Genomic DNA, 19,916 nt, shown 5'->3' on the forward strand with positions numbered 1-19,916 from the left:
GCATCCATCATGCATCCAACATGCATCCAACATGCATCCATCATGCATCCAACATGCACCCATCATGCATCCAACATGCATCCATCATGCATCCAACATGCACCCATCATGCATCCAACATGCACCCATCATGCATCCAACATGCATCCATCATGCATCCATCATGCATCCAACATGCACCCATCATGCATCCATCATGCATCCAACATGCATCCAACATGCATCCATCATGCATCCAACATGCACCCATCATGCATCCAACATGCACCCATCATGCATCCAACATGCATCCATCATGCATCCATCATGCACCCATCATGCATCCAACATGCATCCAACATGCATCCATCATGCATCCAACATGCATCCATCATGCATCCAACATGCACCCATCATGCATCCATCATGCATCCAACATGCATCCAACATGCATCCATCATGCATCCAACATGCACCCATCATGCATCCATCATGCATCCAACATGCATCCAACATGCATCCATCATGCATCCAACATGCATCCAACTTGCATCCATCATGCATCCATCATGCATCCAACAGGCATCCAACATGCATCCATCAAGCATCCAACATGCATCCATCATGATACCATCATGCATCCAACATGCACCCATCATGATACATCATGCATCCAACATGCATCCAACATGCATCCATCATGCATCCAACATGCATCCATCATGCATCCATCATGCATCCAACATGCATCCATCATGCATCCATCATGCATCCAACATGCATCCATCAGGCATCCAACTTGCATCCAACATGCATCTATCATGCATCCATCATGCATCCATCATGCATCCATCATGCATCCATCATGCATCCAACATGCATCCATCATGCATCCATCATGCATCCAACATGCATCCATCAGGCGTCCAACTTGCATCCAACATGCATCCAACATGCATCCATCATGCATCCATCATGCATCCAACATGCACCCATCATGCATCCATCAGGCATCCAACTTGCATCCATCATGCATCCAACATGCATCCATCATGCATCCAACTTGCATCCATCAGGCATCCATCATGCATCCATCATGCATCCAACATGCGTCCATCATGTATCCATCATGCGTCCATCATGCATCCAACATGCATCCATCATGCGCCCATACATCACATACAGTGGTGGTCAAAAGTGTACATACTAGAGATGCGCGGATAGGCAATTATTTCATCCGCAACCGCATCAGAAAGTCGTCAACCATCCGCAATCCACCCGATCTAACATTTGATCAGAACTGCATCCGCCCGCCATCCGCCCGCACCCGCCCGTTGTTATATATCTAATATAGACGATGCAAGGCATTAGTGAGGTTATAAAGCTTTTGCCTGTTAAAGAAAGGAGACTGATCCAACGCAGCACAGACATTCGCGTGCCACGCTGTCACGACCCAGACGCACACCAGTGCGCAATCATATGGGAGCCGCGCTGAGCGCACCTCCAAGCGCGTCTCGCTGCCGGCGACGGCCGGGTATATGGGCCCGACGCTCCAGCGCCATCCATTTTCAGGGCTAGTTGATTTGGCAGGTGGGTTGTTACACACTCCTTAGCGGGTTCCGACTTCCATGGCCACCGTCCTGCTGTCTATATCAACCAGGGTGAGCCCCACCCCTTTCGTGAGCGCACTGCGCGCGGAGTGACCCCTGTTACGCGCCCCCGGCAACAGGGGTGGCGGGCAGGTAAGCTGCGCGGGCGGAGCGCGGAGTGACCCCTGTTACGAGCCCCCGGCCACGGGGGTGGCGGGCAGGTAAGCTGCTTACCTGCTGCGCGTGACGCTGGCCGCGGCGAAGGCGGACGAGGCGGGGTGTCGGTGTGGTGGGCGCGGTGATGACCCTGGACGTGCGTCGGGCCCTTCTCGCGGATCGCCTCAGCTACGGCTCCCGGTGGGGCCCTCTCGGGGGAAGGGGCCTCGGTACCGGACCCCGGCGAGGCGTCGGGGGCCTTCTCCGCTCCGTAAAAGTGTCCATCTCTTTTTCTTTTTTTTCTTCTGTTGTGGCATATGCAGCAGGTGCCTGCTCGTTTTTCGTATGTGGGTAACAACATTTAACTATGTATATATATTTCCGAATTGGTTTAACTGCCACCCGCCTGAATCTATTTAAAATCTAATTTTTTTAAATTTCAATCGCCTGACCCGACCCGACCCGACCCGCTGATAAAATCTAATTTTTTTTAATTTCATCCGCCCAAATAGCGGATAATCCGCAGACTCCGCGGTTGTGCCCGCAAACCGCGCATCTCTAGTACATACACTTGTAAAGAACATCATGTCATGGCTGTCTTGAGTTTCCAATCATTTCTACAATTCTTATTTTTTTGTGATGTAGTGATTGGAGCACATACTTGTTGGTCACAAAAAACATTCATGAAGTTTGCTTCTTTTATGAATTTATTATGGGTCTACTGAAAATGTGAGCAAATGTGCTGGGTCAAAAGTATACATACAGCAATGTTAATATTTGCTTACATGTCCCTTGGCAAGTTTACCTGCAATAAGGCACTTTTGGTAGCCATCCACAAGCTTCTGCTTGAATTTTTGACCACTCCTCTTGACAAAATTGGTGCAGTTCAGCTAAATGTGTTGGTTTTCTGACATGGACTTGTTTCTTCAGCATTGTCCACACGTTTAAGTCAGGACTTTGGGAAGGCCATTCTAAAACCTTCATTCTAGCCTGATTTAGCCATTCCTTTACCACTTTTGACGTGTGTTTGGGGTCATTGTCCTGTTGGAACACCCAACTGCGCCCAAGACCCAACCTCCGGGCTGATGATTTTAGCTTGTCCTGAAGAATTTGGAGCTAATCCTCCTTTTTCATTGTCCCATCTAAAGCACCAGTTCCATTGGCAGCAAAACAGGCCCAGAGCATAATACTACCACCACCATGCTTGACGGTAGGGATGGTGTTTCTGGGATTAAAGGCCTCACCTTTTCTCCTCCAAACATATTGCTGGGTATTGTGGCCAAACAGCTACATTATTGTTTCATCTGACATCACATGGACAAAGATAAGACCATCTGTCTTTAATTTGAAGTGGAGTAGTAATTGTTTTTCCGTACACCTGGTGACCACAATAATTCATCAAGTTAAGTTCATGACAGTAAGTTGAATAATGCGGACACGTTTGTTACTGGATACTTTCTAATATGCTTCTGACCACAGAACATTATTTTTGTACATGTTATGTCAGATGAAACACAAATTGAGCCACAATACCCAGCAATATGTTTGGAGGAGAAAAGGTGAGGCCTTTAATCCCAGGAACACCATACCTACCGTCAAGCATGGTGGTGGTGGTATTATGCTCTGGGCCTGTTTTGCTGCCAATGGAACTGGTGCTTTGCAGAGAGTAAATGGGACAATGAAAAAGGAGGATTACCTCCAAATTCTTCAGGACAACCCAAAATCATCAGCCCGGAGGTTGGGTCAGCTAACTACTGTCTGTCAATTAGGCATCCATCTTTTTATGCTTTCCGTAGAGTATCCACTCATCCATCCAAGCATCCATCCTCCTCTTACCTAACTGGGTGTCCATGCAAAAGAGTTGCACGTGTTAAAGTCATCCATGACGCCTTACTGCTGCATGTTCCATTCGCAGAGGGCGGGATTGCTCCCGGTGCTGCAGATGTCCATCCACCAGCCCTTCACCATGTTCTGGCCCACGGACCAGGCCCTCGGCTCCCTGCCGCCCGAAAGACAGCGCTGGCTCTCCAGTCCTGACCACCAAGAGCAGCTGGCGGCCACCGTCAAAGCCCACATCGTACGCAACTCCAAGGTGGGAAGCGTTCACTCACATTAGCAATACGGTGGTACCTCAACTTAAGAGTGTTTGGAGGTAAGAGCTGTCACTGGGATAATTGTTCTGCTTTAAAGGGGAACTGCACTTTTTTTATTTGTTTTATTTTGCACATCGTTCACCATCATTATGGGAGACAAAAACACACGTCTTTTAAATTGATTGTAATTTATTTCAATTGGAGGCGTTGATTTGAGATAAAAAGTGTTTTGATTTATGCCAGGGGTGTCCGCATTTTTCTAACACACATTCTAAAATTACTATTAAAAAAGCTACAATATATAAAATACAAAAAAGTCCTGTAAAATAATAAATAAATATATAAGAAAACATTTAAAAATTTAAAAACATTTGTAACCAAAAAAATTGCAATGTTGACTTTAATAACAAAACTGCCATGAAGGCTATTTTGTTTTTTTTACATTAAAACTGTCATTGCTCAAAAAATAATAATGACATACTGAAGGCTCCAATTACCTTGCATCATATACGTACTTCTCTTTGAAATATTTTTTTGTGGAAAAATATTAAATATTTAGTGTGTTTGCTATGAAAACAATTACACAATGGGTGTAAAAAAAACAACAAAAAAAAACAACATAAAAAATAATAAAAGTTAATCTAGTGATTCAACCATTGAAAGAGAAGAAAAAAATCAATAAATGTATGACTTTTTTTTTTCTTTAAATGTCATTGCTCAAAAAATAATAATGAATCAAAATCATTGTTGTTATGAATTACTGCGCTCTTTAAGGCTCAAATTACTTCACATCAAATAATCCAGTTTGAAATTTTTTGAAGGAGAAATGTAGCATATTTTTTTGTGTTTGCCATAAAAAACAGGCAAACACAAAAAGGACATAAAACTTAAAAAAATAAAAACTTAAAATTGGTAGATAGATTTGAAGTGGTTCTAGAGATTTAAGCATTGAATTTTTTTTTATATACGACTTATTTTTACAATTCTAATGACTGAGACCCCTTTGAGTCCCCGGGACCTTTAACGTTCACCAAACTTGAGGGAAGCCTGAGAGGTTAAAAAAATCTGTATATTGTATTGGTTTTGAAAACAGAAAATAAAAAAAATGGCCCCGGTATGCTTTAATTTTTCAGTGTGTGGCCCTCAGTGAAAAAGTTTGGACACACCTGATTTAAGTGATAAGTCACGAAACCAATTAAGGTCGTAAGTTGAGGTACTGTACTACTTTAATACTTTATTCATAGTAAGCCTTTTTACAATTGTACATTTGTAGATATACCGGACTGATAAAATCATGGCATAACTTAAAAATAAAGACAACTTCAAAATTGTTTTCTTTGTCTTACTTTGGCCAAAAATAGAACAAGCAGATTCTGAAAATGAAGAGCAAGCACATTGTCAGGTTCAAACCCCGATGACATCTATTAAACAGACAAAACACAAGGAATTAAACAGAGACAGGATTCAATTTAGCTCAATGAGGAGAGCGCATAGACCTGTACCCAGTGTCATCCCACGCTCTGACGAAAGGTTGCACACCTCCTCTTTTATTTGGATTTTCCCTGATTACATGGCAACGGCTGTTTCTAAAGGGATTGGGGCCGTAAACAGCCCTTGCCCTCGGTCACAAAACAGTTGAAAGAAAAGATGCCTGGAGCTTGCGTCAGGTCCAGCTTCCTCTCTGCTTTGTAGATCTTGGGTCAAGACAAGATCTTCCTGTGGATTACAATAGATCAAAGAAACCAAGGCCTTCATGTCGCTTCTAATTGTACAGAGTGGAGTTTTACAAGCCTTTCGGTTGGTAAGATTAAAGACAGCTTTTGTCTGTTCGCCGGGAACTCATGGAAACACAAAGTTTTGTGATAAACTAAGATACAATTATTCTGACACACATTCTGAAAATGTAAATGTTACAAATAATTCTGTTGGCAAAACAGTACAAATAAGTTGAAAATTCCGAGGAAATTAATTAGTGCAGTTTCAAAAACAGCCTGAGGAACACAATGAACTTAGACTTTCTCAGTGCAAAGCCATTAAACTTCAAGCACTTCCTGTTTAGCATTCTCATGCTGGCAGTTCATTACAGACGCGTTTGGGAAAGCAACCGAGTGTTTCCTCAAACCGCCGCATTGGTGACATCCTCAACTGGTAAAAGTTGCAACACATTGATTTATCATCATTCAAATATTACAATTATAATATAAACAAAAAACAATTTTCTAAATTACACCATAGCTGAAATCAAGGTGACATAACAACAGACTTAACCAATGTGAACATGGTAGATTTAAGCATCCATCCACCCATCCATTTTCTACCACTTGTCACTTTCGGGGTCGCGGGGGGGTGCATAAAATAAAATAGAACAAACAAATGTAGGGAAACCCATTTTTACAATGGAGTTCAGGGTGCGCATTGAGCCATCAACCAATTGCGAGGGCTGCGCGGGACTTTAACTACAAAGACGATGGTCATTTTGACTTAAGTCTTTGCATCTTGCCACAACAGGAGCAGCTGATTGCTTGCACCTTCTCAAATAGTTGGGCGGGCTCCACGTTGGGAGACGGGGGAAAATCGGTGTGTTGTTTACTTTAAATGTTAATAAGTTTACAATGTTACGCAGAGGTGTAGTTATAACAATTTTGTAGACAAATTATACTATTTATAGTCATGGTGGAGAGTGGGGGAGCGCAAAACATTTTCTTCTTCCAAGGGAGGGGGCAAAACAGAAAATAATTGAAAAGCACTTAGTAGCAGCAGCCAATCCAGAGGGCGCTTAAAGTCAGCTGACACGTCATAAACACTGTCATATGTGACGTGGGTTACACTTGAATTGCTATTGCGACATCCAGTAGACACGTTTAGAACAGCAGTTACTTTCATAAAAAAAAATAAAAAATTGCAGCTCATTTTTATATTTTGGAAAACTCATCTTGTGGGCCAGGTTAAACTTGCTGATATGGCCCGCGGGCCGTACGTTTGACACCTCTGTCTTGGATAGAAACATCAACCTCTCAGCAGCGACCTCTGTTGATCACTGATGGAGCTGCAGTGTATCTAAAATGTCCTTTACATCCCATCTCACTTTATCCTTTGTGTGTGTGTGTGTGTGTGTGTGTGTGTGTGTGTGTGTGTGTGTGTGTGTGTGTGTGTGTGTGTGTGTGTGTGTTTTCTGGCAATGCTTACTTAATGGGGTCATCGCTCTGTTTACACAGTCACCTTTAGGGGACCTCTGACGGTATGGGGACAAAAAAAAACTGATCCTCTAAAGCAGGGGTGCTCACACTTTTTCTGCAGGCGAGCTACTTTTCAATTGGTCAAGTTGTGGGGATCTACCTCATTCATATATATAATTTATATTTACTTATTTATGAAATATATGTTTTTGTTAACAAGTTAAAGGTGTTTAATGATAATGCAAGCATGTTTAACACATATAGTTAATATTGTTAATACATTAAAGGTGTTTAATGATAATACAAGTATGTTTAATACATATAGTTAATATTGTTAACAAGTTAAAGGTGGTTAAAAATAATACAAGCATGTTTAACACAAATAGTTAATATTGTTAACAACTTAAAGGTGGTTAAAGATAAAACAAGCATGTTTAACACATATAGTTAATATTGTTAACAACTTAAAGGTGGTTAAAGATAATACAAGCATGTTTAACACATATAGTTAATATTGTTAACAAGTTAAAGGTGGTTAAAGATAATACAAGCATGTTTAACACATATAGATTCCTTTCTTTCATGAAGACAAGAATATAAGTTGGTGTATTACCTGATTGTGATGACTTGCATTGATAGGAATCAGACAGTGGTGATGATAACGTCCGCATTTTCGAATGGAGGAGAAAAAAAGTCCTCCTTTCTGTCCAATACCACATGAAAGTGGTTGGTTTTTGGCATCTTATTTGTCCAGCTTCCGTACTCCTTTGTGTACACTTTACAAGAAATACATTGTCGGCAAACTCCGTAGCTTGCTAGCTTGTGCACGCCAGCTTTCTGAGACTCTTATTTTGGTAGCGCAGGCAGGATGAAGCAGAGCTTTTATTGTGCAACTGTGCAGTCGGTCTTTGGAGTTTTGACGACAGGTACGGCGCCAGAGTCTGTTGAAATAAAGTGTTTCTCGCCTTCCTGTCGGTAATTTTAATGAGCTGACAGCAGCCAGCGTCATCTCAGAAGACCCTCGGGTGCCGTGAATGTCAATCAAGTGACGAAAGTGACGTCATAGTGAAGATTTATGATCGCTCATTTTTAGGACTATTTTTTTTAATGCCTGGCTGGTGATCGACTGACACACCCTCCGAGATCGACTGGTAGATCGCGATCGACGTAATGAGCACCCCTGCTCTAAAGGGAAACCTTTTTAAATGATTCTGAGGATCATGTCATGTTTAATTTGAACTTTTTTTTGTTTTTTTAAATGGTCCTCAGTAGTCACGTACAAATTTGCGTGAATTATGCAAAATTATTGAAATTTGGTCCCCATGAACCATATGAAGTCTTTTTCCCCAGGGTCCCCAGTAAGAATGATCAGCACATTACCTTATCAATCCAGAGATTTAAAGACGTGTATGAGCTAACTGGGCAGTGGCCATTGTACCTTTTTTTTTTTTTTTTTTAATGCCTCCACAACCTGTAGAAAGGGTGGTCCCCACAAGTGATGATTAAAAACTTGGTCCCCATTCCAAATGATAACCAGTATGTGTGTGTGTGTGTGTGTGTGTTTGTAGATTCTGGATGTCAGTCAGCCGGGTCCAAACGCGTGGTTCCGCACCATGCATGGATCAAAAATCAAATACTCCTGTGACAAGACTCTGGTGGTAAGAACTCACTCACTCACTCACTCACTCACTCACTCACTCACTCACTCACTCACTCACTCACTCCAGTGGTCCGTGTTGCTACAGCAACTTTGTCCCGGCATTGCCATGGTGATGTTATTTTAGACCAGGTGTCAGAAACCCGCGGCTCTTGGCTCATTAGCGGCGCCCTAGTGGCTCCCTGGAACGTTTTCAAAAATGTGTGAAAATGGAAAAAGATGAAGGGGGAACTTTTTTTTTTTGTTTTAATATGGTTTCTGTAGGAGGACAAAAATGACACAAATCCTCCTAATTGTTAGAAATCCCACTGTTTATACTAAACATGCTTCACTGACGAGAGTATTTGGCTAGCGCCGGTTTTGTCCTACTAATTTCAGCGGTCCTTGAACTCCCCGTAATTTGTTTGCATGTACAACTTTCTCCGACGCTGCCACAGAAAGACGTGTTTTATGCCACTCCTTTGTCTCATTTTGTCCACCAAACGTTTCATGCTGTGCGTGAATGCACAAAGGTGAGCTTTGTTGATGTTATTGACTTGTTGGAGTGCTAATCAGGCATATTTGGTCAGTGCATGACTGCAAGCTAATCAATGCTAAAATGCTACTTAGGCTCCGTAGCAGAACCTCCAGGTTCTGTAACAGCTTCTTCTCTCAGACCGTAAGGCTCTTGAACTAGGGCTTATATTTACTTATGGTCTTTTTTTAATATCGCGAGATTTTAAGGCCATATCGCGATACACGATATATATCTCGATATTTTGCCTTCGCCTTGAATGAACACTTGATGCATATAATCACAGCAGTATGACGATTCTATGTGTCTACATTAAAACATTCTTCTTCATACTGCATTAATATATGCTACTTTTAAACTTTCATGCAGAGAAGGAAATCACAACTAAAAAAATCACTCTTTTTTTTCATACGGTGTTGATCTGGAAATGTTTGCCTCTGCATTTTGATGGTGTGGACGTGTGGCACCACCGGAGATATTGACGTGCGGAGTAAGCACTCTTCATTGTCTAGCGGGTGACTTTTCAAATAATGCTACATATTAGCAGTGTAGCCGAGTGTCCTGGGTTCGCCTATACAGTGTACTTATCTAATAAAATAATAAACGGGAGACATTAGAGCAGGTTCGGTAGTCACCACTTCTTTAATGTCAACATCACACACCTCCTTCCACAACCACACACACCCTACGTCACAGCCCTATGGCAACAACTATGGAGGGACAAAACTCCTCCTCCTTACTAACACTCCGGTAACTTGGGACACCCTGAACTGTTTGTTACAGCAGTAATGCTACTTTTTATAGCAACGCTTTCGCCCACACTTGACAAATTACGGTTGTCTGTTCGACATATTCCCACTTGAAGCCAAACCACCGCCAGACGATGGACCCCCTGCTGTTTTTTTTGGGAATGAATTATTCCTCCATTTGTTACCAGATTAGCACCTTCTTTCTCTCATATCACCGCTCGCACCACTCCGCTAGCATCACAGCTAACGTTAGCCATGCTGCTACCTCTCTGCTCGGGGAGGGCGTATACGTATGTGACGTATGACGTGACAGTATGTGACGTGTGTAAGAAGGTGCGCTTGCTGTCTGTGAGAAGGAGAGACTGGAAAGAGGAGGAGAGCCTGTAGTGCAGGGGTGCTCACACTTTTTCTGCAGGCGAGCTACTTTTCAATTGATCAAGTCGTGGGGATATACCTCATTCATATATATCATTTATATTTATTTATTTATGAAATATATGTTTTTGTTAACAAGTTAAAGGTGTTTAATGATAATGCAAGCATGTTTAACACATATAGTTAATATTGTTAATAAATTAAAGGTGTTTAATGATAATACAAGTATGTTTAATACATATAGTTAATATTGTTAACAAGTTAAAGGTGTTTAAAGATAATACAAGCATGTTTAACACATATAGTTAATATTGTTAATAAGTTAAAGGTGTTTAAAGATAATACAAGCATGTTTAACACATATAGTTAATATTGTTAACAAGTTAAAGGTGTTTAAAGATAAAACAAGCATGTTTAACACATATAGGTTCCTTTCTTTCATGAAGACAAGAATATAAGTTGGTGTATTACCTGATTCTGATGACTTGCATTGATTGGAATCAGACAGTAGTGCTGATAATGTCCGCATTTTCGAATGGAGGAGAAAAAAAGTCCTCCTTTCTGTCCAATACCACATGAAAGTGGTTGGTTTTTGGCATCTTATTTGTCCAGCTTCCGTACTCCTTTGTATACACTTTACAAGAAATACATTGTCGGCAAACTCCGTAGCTTGCTAGCTTGTGCACGCCAGCTTTCTGAGACTCTTATTTTGTTAGCGCAACTGTGCAACTGTGCAGTCGGTCTTTGGAGTTTTGACGACAGGTACGGCGCCAGAGTCTGTTGAAATAAAGTGTTTCTCGCCTTCCAGTCGGTAATTTTAATGAGCTGGCAGCAGCCAGCGTCATCTCAGAAGACCCTCGGGTGCCGTGAATGTCAATCAAGTGACGAAAGTGACGTCATAGTGAAGATTTATGATCGCTCATTTTTAGGACTATTTTTTTAATGCCTGGCTGGTGATCGACTGACACACCCTCCGCGATCGACCGGTAGCTCGCGATCGACGTAATGAGCACCCCTGCTGTAGTGTAATGCCCGCTGCTAAAAGCAACTGCGTGAGAACGTATACTCGATATCACGATATAGTCATTTTCTATATCGCACAGAGACAAACCCGCGATATATCGCGTATATCGATATATCGCCCAGCCCTACTTGAACACATCATAATAATCCCCTCAATTCCCCCCCAAAAAACAGATTAACTTGCTGGAACATAAAGACAATATAACATACATCCGTAAACGTGAATGCATATGCAAAAGTGCAATATATTTATCTGTACAGTAATCTATTTATTTATATCTGCACGTCATTGCTCTTTTATCCTGCACTGCCACGAGCGAATGTAACCAAATTTCGTTCTTAACTGTACTGTAAGGTTCAAATTTGAATGACAATAAAAGGACGTCTAAGTCTGTATGTACATATTGCATCATTATGCCTCGTTTGTAGGTATATTTGAGGTCATTTAATTTCCTTTACTTATGTCCTCTGTGTATTTAATTTATATTTTCATGTCTCGTGACACATTATCTCAATCAATCAATCAATCAATGTTTATTTATATAGCCCTAAATCACAAGTGTCTCAAAGGGCTGCACAAGCCACAACGACATCCTCGGTACAAAGCCCACATAAGGGCAAGGAAAAACTCACCCCAGTGGGACGTCGATGTGAATGACTATGAGAAACCTTGGAGAGGACCGCATATGTGGATAACCCCCCCCCCCTCTAGGGGAGACCGAATGCAATGGATGTCGAGTGGGTCTGACATAATATTGTGAGAGTCCAGTCCATAGTGGATCCAACATAATAGTAAGAGTCCAGTCCATAGTGGGGCCAGCAGGACATCATCCCGAGCGGAGACGGGTCAGCAGCGCAGAGATGTTCCCAGCCGATGCACAGGCAAGCGGTCCACCCCGTGTCCCGACTCTGGACAGCCAGCACTTCATCCATGGCCACCGGACCTGTGTCTTTTGAGCAGAGGATGAATAACCGCTTTCTTGAATGCTAGGGGAACAGTGCCAGAGGAAAGGGATAAGTTTATAATATTTAGCACTGATGGACCTAATAATACAAAAAGCTCCTTGATAAGTTTCCCAGGAAGTGGGTCAAGTAAACATGTTGTTTGTTTTATCCCACTTATACGCCGTAATAGTTCCTCTAATGTTATTTCATCAAAAAGAGAGAGACTATTTTGTATTGCAGTATCCGTCGTAGATATAGTTGTATCTGTGTTAATAGAACCCAGTTGTAGCTGGGATGCGTTGTCTTTAATCTCCTTTCTAATGAGTTCAATTTTCTTATTAAAAAAATTCATAAAGTCATCTGCCGAGTGGGTGGAGCTATTGGGAGGAGTCCCTTGTTGGGTTAGCAATGCTACTGTACTAAACAAAAATTTAGGGTCGTTTTTGTTGAGGCGGATGAGATTTGAGTAATATTTAGCTTTAGCTAAGGTAAGCATGCGTTTATACGATATTAAACTATCACTCCATGCTTAATGGAAAACCTCAAGCTTGGTCGCGCGCCATTTGCGTTCCAACTTTCTACATGATAATTTATGAGCTCTGGTTTCTTCTGTAAACCATGGGGTGCGCCTTTTAGGGGCCCTTTTTTGTTTTAGCGGTGCTATACTATCAATGGTTTCGCGCAGGGCATTGTCAAAGTTGTTAGTTAGGTTATCAATAGAGCCGACATAATTTGGGAATGGTGCCATTACCGAAGGCAGTAGGTCAGCAAGAGTCATCGTTGTGGCAGCATTAATGTTGCGGCTGCTATAGCAGTTATTATTATTATTAGCTTGTTGACAATGAGTCAGAACTTCGAATTTTATAAGGTAATGATCGGACATTACTTTAGTATACGGGAGTACCATAACTTTGGAGGTGGTGACACCCCTGACCAGCACTAGATCTATCGTATTACCGTTGCGATGCGTAGGTTCATTTATTATTTGTGTAAGACCACAGCTATCAATTATAGTCTGGAGCGCCACGCACTGAGGGTCCGATGGGGTATTCATATGGATATTAAAGTCCCCCATTATGATTATATTGTCTGCGTGCGTCACTAGATCAGCAACGAACTCTGAGAATTCATTGATAAAGTCCGAGTAGAGGCCTGGGGGGCGGTAGATAACAGCCATATCGAGAAGCAGCGGTGCGACAGACCTCATAGTAAGCACCTCAAACGATTTGTATTTATTATTTAGGTTAGGGGTAAGATTAAAGTTTTCATTGTATATTAGTGCGACCCCCCCCCCACCCCTTTTGAGGGGACGGGCAATATGCGCATTCGTATAGTTAGGAGGAGATGCCTCATTTAGCGCAAAAAAGTCGTCTGGTTTGAGCCAGGTTTCGCTAAGACCAATGACGTTAAGTCTGTATGTAATATTGGCTGCATTTCTGATAGTTGTTAGTGTGACGTTATCGACCACAGCAAACGTTACCCAGCTTGCAAAGATTGTGATAAATCCATTAGAAGAAGACAGCATGCCGTTTCCTTTAACTTGGACACACACATCTATACCTTTGGCCATTCTAAGTTAGTCATTTCCAGGAATGATCTCACTTTCTGAGAATTCTCCATTTTACTAATGTAATATTACATTTCAACATTTCTGTCAACGAAGATTTGCGTCAGCCTGCGACACATTTTGATAGTAGGCTAATATAGCTAATAAAGACACTTACATCATGTGTTGCCTTCATTATAACACTTATATAAGACTTTTAAAGTCATTTTGATAGTAGGCTAATATAGACACTTACACCATGTTTTGCCTTCATTATAACACTTATATAAGGCTTTTCATTGTTGCTGCTCCAGTTAGATTTTTTTTGTATTTTTGATCCAATATGTCAAAATCTTGTTTTAGACAGTAATATCCTGAAGCCTTATCTCTGCTTTTCTTTTTGTTGGATTGACAGTACCCTTTTTCATTTTGTGTGTGTGTGTGTGTGTGTGTGTGTGTGTGTGTGTGTGTGTGTGTGTGTGTGTGTGTGTGTGTGTGTGTGTGTTGATTCAGGGGGCCATATTGATCAATGAAAATGCCGGCAGATTAGTGGAGCGCTTCTTGACCTTCAAAGAAGGTGTGGCCTACGGCATCGACCAGTTACTGGAGCCCGCTGGCTTGGGAGCATACTGCAGCAGCATGGAGAACAGAACCACTTTCGTCAGTAGCACCGATACGAATCTTTCTGTTTCTATGTGTGCACGCTCATTTGAAATAGACTGGCGTAAAACAAAGCGTCGGTTCCTTTCTCAGCATATTTGAGTCCTCACTGACTCCGTTGTGTCTCCAACTTTGTTAGGGACGATGTGGACGCTGTCTCTTCCCCCCACCTTGCCCCATCAGACACGAGGACACGGTAAGACCCTGCGCTCGGCTAAAACCCGCTGACTCGGAAGTGAACACAATTGGCTTTATTTTCCAGGGACGGGTTGAAGGTTGCATGAGATCCCGCGCCAGGTATTCGCTGGGTTACATGCGCTGGTCAGGTGACCTGGACACACTGGGAAGATTTGGCTGCAAGAAAGTCTGTAAGTTCCCCACCTGGGTCCAGAAGTGCTGCAAAAACCACTACGGCCCAGACTGTCAAGGTAAGGAAAGTCTGCTGGAGCAGTGTTTCTTTCAACATGCTTTATCAGTATCATGCTTTAAAGGGGAACATTATCACCAGACCTATGTAAGCGTCAATATATACCTTGATGTTGCAGACAAAAGACCATATATTTTTTTAACCGATTTCCGAACTCTAAATGGGTGAATTTTGGCGAATTAAATGCCTTTCTACTATTCGCTCTCGGAGCGATGACGTCACAACTTGGCGTCACATCGGGAAGCAATCCGCCATTTTCTCAAACACCGAGTCAAATCAGCTCTGTTATTTTCCGTTTTTTGGACTGTTTTCCGTACCTTGGAGACATCATGCCTCGTCGGTGTGTTGTCGGAGGGTGTAACACCACGAACAGGGATGGATTCAAGTTGCACCAGTGGCCCAAAGATGCGAAAGTGGCAAGAAATTGGACGTTTGTTCCGCACACTTTACCGACGAAAGCTATGCTACGACAGAGATGGCAAGAATGTGTGGATATCCTGCGACACCCAAAGCAGATGCATTTCCAACGATAAAGTCAAAGAAATCTGCCGCCAGACCCCCATTGAATCTGCCGGAGTGTGTGAGCAATTCAGGGACAAAGGACCTCGGTAGCACGGCAAGCAATGGCGGCAGTTTTTTCCCGCAGACGAGCGAGCTAAACCCCCTATCGACCTTAGCTTCCCTGGCCTGCTGACATCAACTCCAAAACGGGACAGATCAGCTTTCAGGAAAAGAGCGCGGATGAGGGTATGTCTACAGAATATATTAATTGATGAAAATTGGGCTGTCTGCACTCTCAAAGTGTATGTTGTTGCCAAATGTATTTCATATGCTGTAAACCTAGTTCATAGTTGTTAGTTTCCTTTAATGCCAAACAAACACATACCAATCGTTGGTTAGAAGGCGATCGCCGAATTCGTCCTCGCTTTCTCCCGTGTCGCTGGCTGTCGTGTCGTTTTCGTCGGTTTCGCTTGCATACGGTTCAAACCGATATTGTCAGAGTTTGTAGGATGCGAACCCCAAGATGCAGAGAAGGCGGAAGGCGTTATACGGGAAAACATGATTTAATGTTCAAAATAAAGTAAAAACACAAACTAGGAACAGGCAAAATGGAAACAGGAACCAGAAAACAGAAAAACTAGAAATAGCAAACGGCTAACAGGATCTGGCTAACAGGAAAACAAGAAGCTAGGAGAAACCAACCGTAAATAGTTATAAGGAACAGCTTACCGCTATGACGACAGCGACAAGGACAGGTAGACACTACAATGACATCGGCAATGACAATCAGTTAGTGATGACAATGATCCAGCAGTGACTGGAGGGTAGGGCAGGTATAAATAGCAGCTGGCTGATTGACACCAGGTGTGGCCAGGTGCCAATCAGCCACAGCTGAGGGGACACAGCACTCAGGGAGACAAGTAGGAAATAAAGACAAAATAAAAGTGCTGGACAGAAAACTAAGACAAACTCAGAGAAAAAACTAAAACACAGTCAAACTGTCAGGGACAAGCCTGACAGATATGGCTCAATAGCTTCAGTTTCTGCTTCAATTTCGTTTTCGCTACCTGCCTCCACACTGCAACCATCCGTTTCAATACATTCGTAATCTGTTGAATCGCTTAAGCCGCTGAAATCCGAGTCTGAATCCGAGCTAATGTCGCTATATCTTGCTGTTCTATGCGCCATGTTTGTTTGTGTTGGCTTCACTATGTGACGTCACAGAAAAAGGGACGGGTGGTTAAAATCAGGCACTTTGAAGCTTTTTTTTTAGGGATATTGCGTGATGGGTAAAATTTTGAAAAAAACTTCGAAAAATATAATAAGCCACTGGGAACTGATTTTTAATGGTTTTAACCCTTCTGAAATTGTGATAATGTTCCCCCTTTAAACCCTGCTTCAAGAAGTTTGCACTCGAGAACGTGCTCATATAGCCATTCGTCCTGACTTCTTCATTATGTTTAAAAATTAAAAATCAGCACAATTTGTTTTATTCATTTAAGTGTTTTTAATGTTGCTGATCATTTTGAATGTATTATTATTTATTGAGTGTATTTATTAACATGTTGTATTGTTTTATTTTATTCGGTCCCAGTGTGTCCAGGTGGCGTGGAGTCTCCTTGCAGCAGGCATGGCGCTTGCGAGGACGGCCTGGGTCGTTCAGGAAAGTGCAACTGTCTCACGGGCTTCAAAGGCACCGCGTGCGAAATGTGTACGACAGGAAGTTACGGCCCCAACTGCACAGGTTGGTGTTCATCCCAAATTGAAAACGCCAACACCAGCCAATCACACTGCAAAAAGTCAGTGTTCAAAAAGAAAAAAATACAAAAATGAGGGGTATTTTATTTGAACTTAGCAAAATTATCTGCCAATAGAACAAGAAAATTTGGCTTGTCAAGACTTTCCAAAACAAGTAAAATTAGCTAACCTCAATGAACCCAAAAATACCTTAAAATAAGTACCGGTATATTCTCACTAATAACAAGTGCACTTTTCTTAGTAGAAAAAAAAAAGAGACTTTTTTGCTCAATATGTTGAAAAATATTCTTAAATGAAGTAAATGCTAGTGCCATTATCTTGACATAATGATATGCGCTCGCCATTACATTTCTTGAAACCAGCAAACTTATACTAAAAACAAATGTATTGTTCTTAATGGAAAGGCAACAAGGCTTGTTACTCTCAGGGTCTACTAGCCCAGTCAGTGGTTCTCAACCTTTTTTCAGTGATGTACCCCCTGTGAACATTTTTTTAATTCAAGTACCCCCTAATCAGAGCAAAGCATTTTTGGTTGAAAAAAAGAGATAAAGAAGTAAAATACAGCACTATGTCATCAGTTTCTAATTTATTAAATTGTATAACAGTGCAAAATATTGCTCATTTGTAGTGGTCTTTCTTGAACTATTTGGAAAAAAAGGTATAAAAAATAACTAAAAACTTGTTGAAAAATAAAGAAGTGATTCAATTATAAATGAAGATTTCTACACATAGAAGTAATCATCAACTTAAAGTGCCCTCTTTGGGGATTGTAATAGAGATCCATCTGGATTCATGAACTTAATTCTAAACATTTCTTCACAAAAAAAGAAATCTTTAACATCAATATTTATGGAACATGTCCACAAAAAATGCATTGTTACATTGTAACGAATGGAATAGCCTACCTGATTTGATGTTCAGTTTATGAACTTACATTCATATTTTGTTGAAGTATTATTCAATAAATATATTTATAAAGGATTTTTGAATTGTTGCTAGTTTTAGAATATTTAAAAAAAAATCTCACGTACCCCTTGGCATACCTTCAAGTACCCCCAGGGGTACGCGTACCCCCATTTGAGAACCACTGTACTAGCCGCTCAGGCAAATCATATGGTCTAAAAATGCATTTTTCCATGGATAACATGACATCATCGCGCTAAGTGCGTGCTCTTTCAGTCAATTAAATAAATGATAAATGGGTTGTACTTGTATAGCGCTTTTCTACCTTCAAGGTACTCAAAGCGCTTTGACACTACTTCCACATTTACCCATTCACACACACATTCACACACTGATGGAGAGAGCTGCCATGCAAGGCGCTAACCAGCACCCATCAGGAGCAAGGGTGAAGTGTCTTGCTCAGGACACAACGGACATGACGAGGTTGGTACTAGGTGGGGATTGAACCAGGGACCCTCGGGTCGCGCACGGCCATTCTTCCACTGCGCCAGTGTGCATATATACAGCCCGGCCCCCGGCCAAAAAATTCTTAATTGTAATTTTGAAGTATTTATCTGAATGTGCATGAACTATTTATTGTCAAAATTGTTAGAAATGTCACATGTTAAATGTTTAAATATTAACTGTCAGTTTACTGTACTGTGCCAACTGTACTACTATATGAGTACCTATTTTCTATTGTTTCATTGAAAATAAAACAGCAAAGTCCATCCGTTTTAATTATGAGACAAAATTGTGTCAAAGTCATGATTTTTTTTTCATGCTTGAAATAAGAAATTATTACTTTAAAAAAGTAGTTTTATACTTGTGAGTGTTGATGACACAGCTTTGCAACACTTGATATTCTAGTTTCAAGCATGTTTTACTCAATATAGGTCATCAAATCTCAGCAACAAGCTGTAATATCTTACTGAGATCATTTAGGACCAAAACACTTAAAACAAGTAAAACACTCTAACATAAAATCTGCTTAGTGAGAAGAATTATCTTATCAGACAGAAAATAAGCAAATATCACCCTTATTTGAGATATTTCATCTTACTTAGATTTCAGTTTTTGCAGTGCATTTGCAAGGGGAGCCATACAAGACGTCATAGGATTTGTATGCGTGTGTAGTTACAGCTGGCTCTGGGCCGCGACGAAAAACGGGGGAGATGAGACTGAAGTTAAATGTAGACAAAATAATATTTAATACAACTAAAAGGAGTACAACGGTTTGACAAAAGACAAAACTAACATTAAAGCTGCGGGCAGCGTTGAACGGGCTCTTGCCCCCAATGCTCTGACCCACCACCAAAACTTTCGGGACCCCTAAAATATAACATTTTCGCCATACCTAACGCGCCTGCCAAATTTGGGGACTTATCGTTCCTATTAAGGGCCTCAAAAAGGCGTCCAAACGTATAGAAGAAAAAAGTAAGCAATTTCATTAGGGCCCCTGGGGTAAATAATGGTAAATGAGTTATACCTGTATAGCGCTTTTCTAACTTAAAGGTACACAAAGCGCTTTGACACTATTGCCACATTCACTCATTCACACACTGATGGCGTGAGCTGCCATGCTAAGCCCTAACATCGACCCATCAGGAGAAAGGGTGAAGTGTCTTGCTCAAGGACACAACAAACATGACGAAGTTGGTAGAAGGTGGGGATCGAACCAGGAACCCTCAGGTTGCTGGCACAGCCACTCTATCACCACGCCACATTGTTATGTAGTTCTCTCAAGACCACCGGCATTTTAGTTGTAGTCCATAGGTCATAATGACTTATGACTCCTACAGGCAGAGGTCAGTATAGGAAGCACC

General features: G+C 41.5%; 1 protein-coding gene across 2 annotated transcripts in view; it reads left to right on the forward strand.

The window, feature by feature from the left end:
- The window catches only part of stab1 (stabilin 1), a 216,691-nt gene that overhangs the window by 131,260 nt on the left and 65,515 nt on the right, over positions 1-19,916 (forward strand). For both annotated transcript variants that reach the window (XM_072912860.1, XM_061940474.2), the window contains exons 51-56: positions 3,640-3,816; positions 8,562-8,651; positions 14,316-14,462; positions 14,602-14,658; positions 14,725-14,890; positions 16,985-17,134. In XM_072912860.1, coding sequence (XP_072768961.1) covers positions 3,640-3,816; positions 8,562-8,651; positions 14,316-14,462; positions 14,602-14,658; positions 14,725-14,890; positions 16,985-17,134 — 787 coding nt within the window. The remainder of the gene's footprint in view (positions 1-3,639; positions 3,817-8,561; positions 8,652-14,315; positions 14,463-14,601; positions 14,659-14,724; positions 14,891-16,984; positions 17,135-19,916) is intronic.

This window comes from Nerophis lumbriciformis, linkage group LG03 (genome assembly GCF_033978685.3).
Source record: "Nerophis lumbriciformis linkage group LG03, RoL_Nlum_v2.1, whole genome shotgun sequence".
NCBI classification, from domain to species: Eukaryota; Metazoa; Chordata; class Actinopteri; order Syngnathiformes; family Syngnathidae; genus Nerophis; species Nerophis lumbriciformis.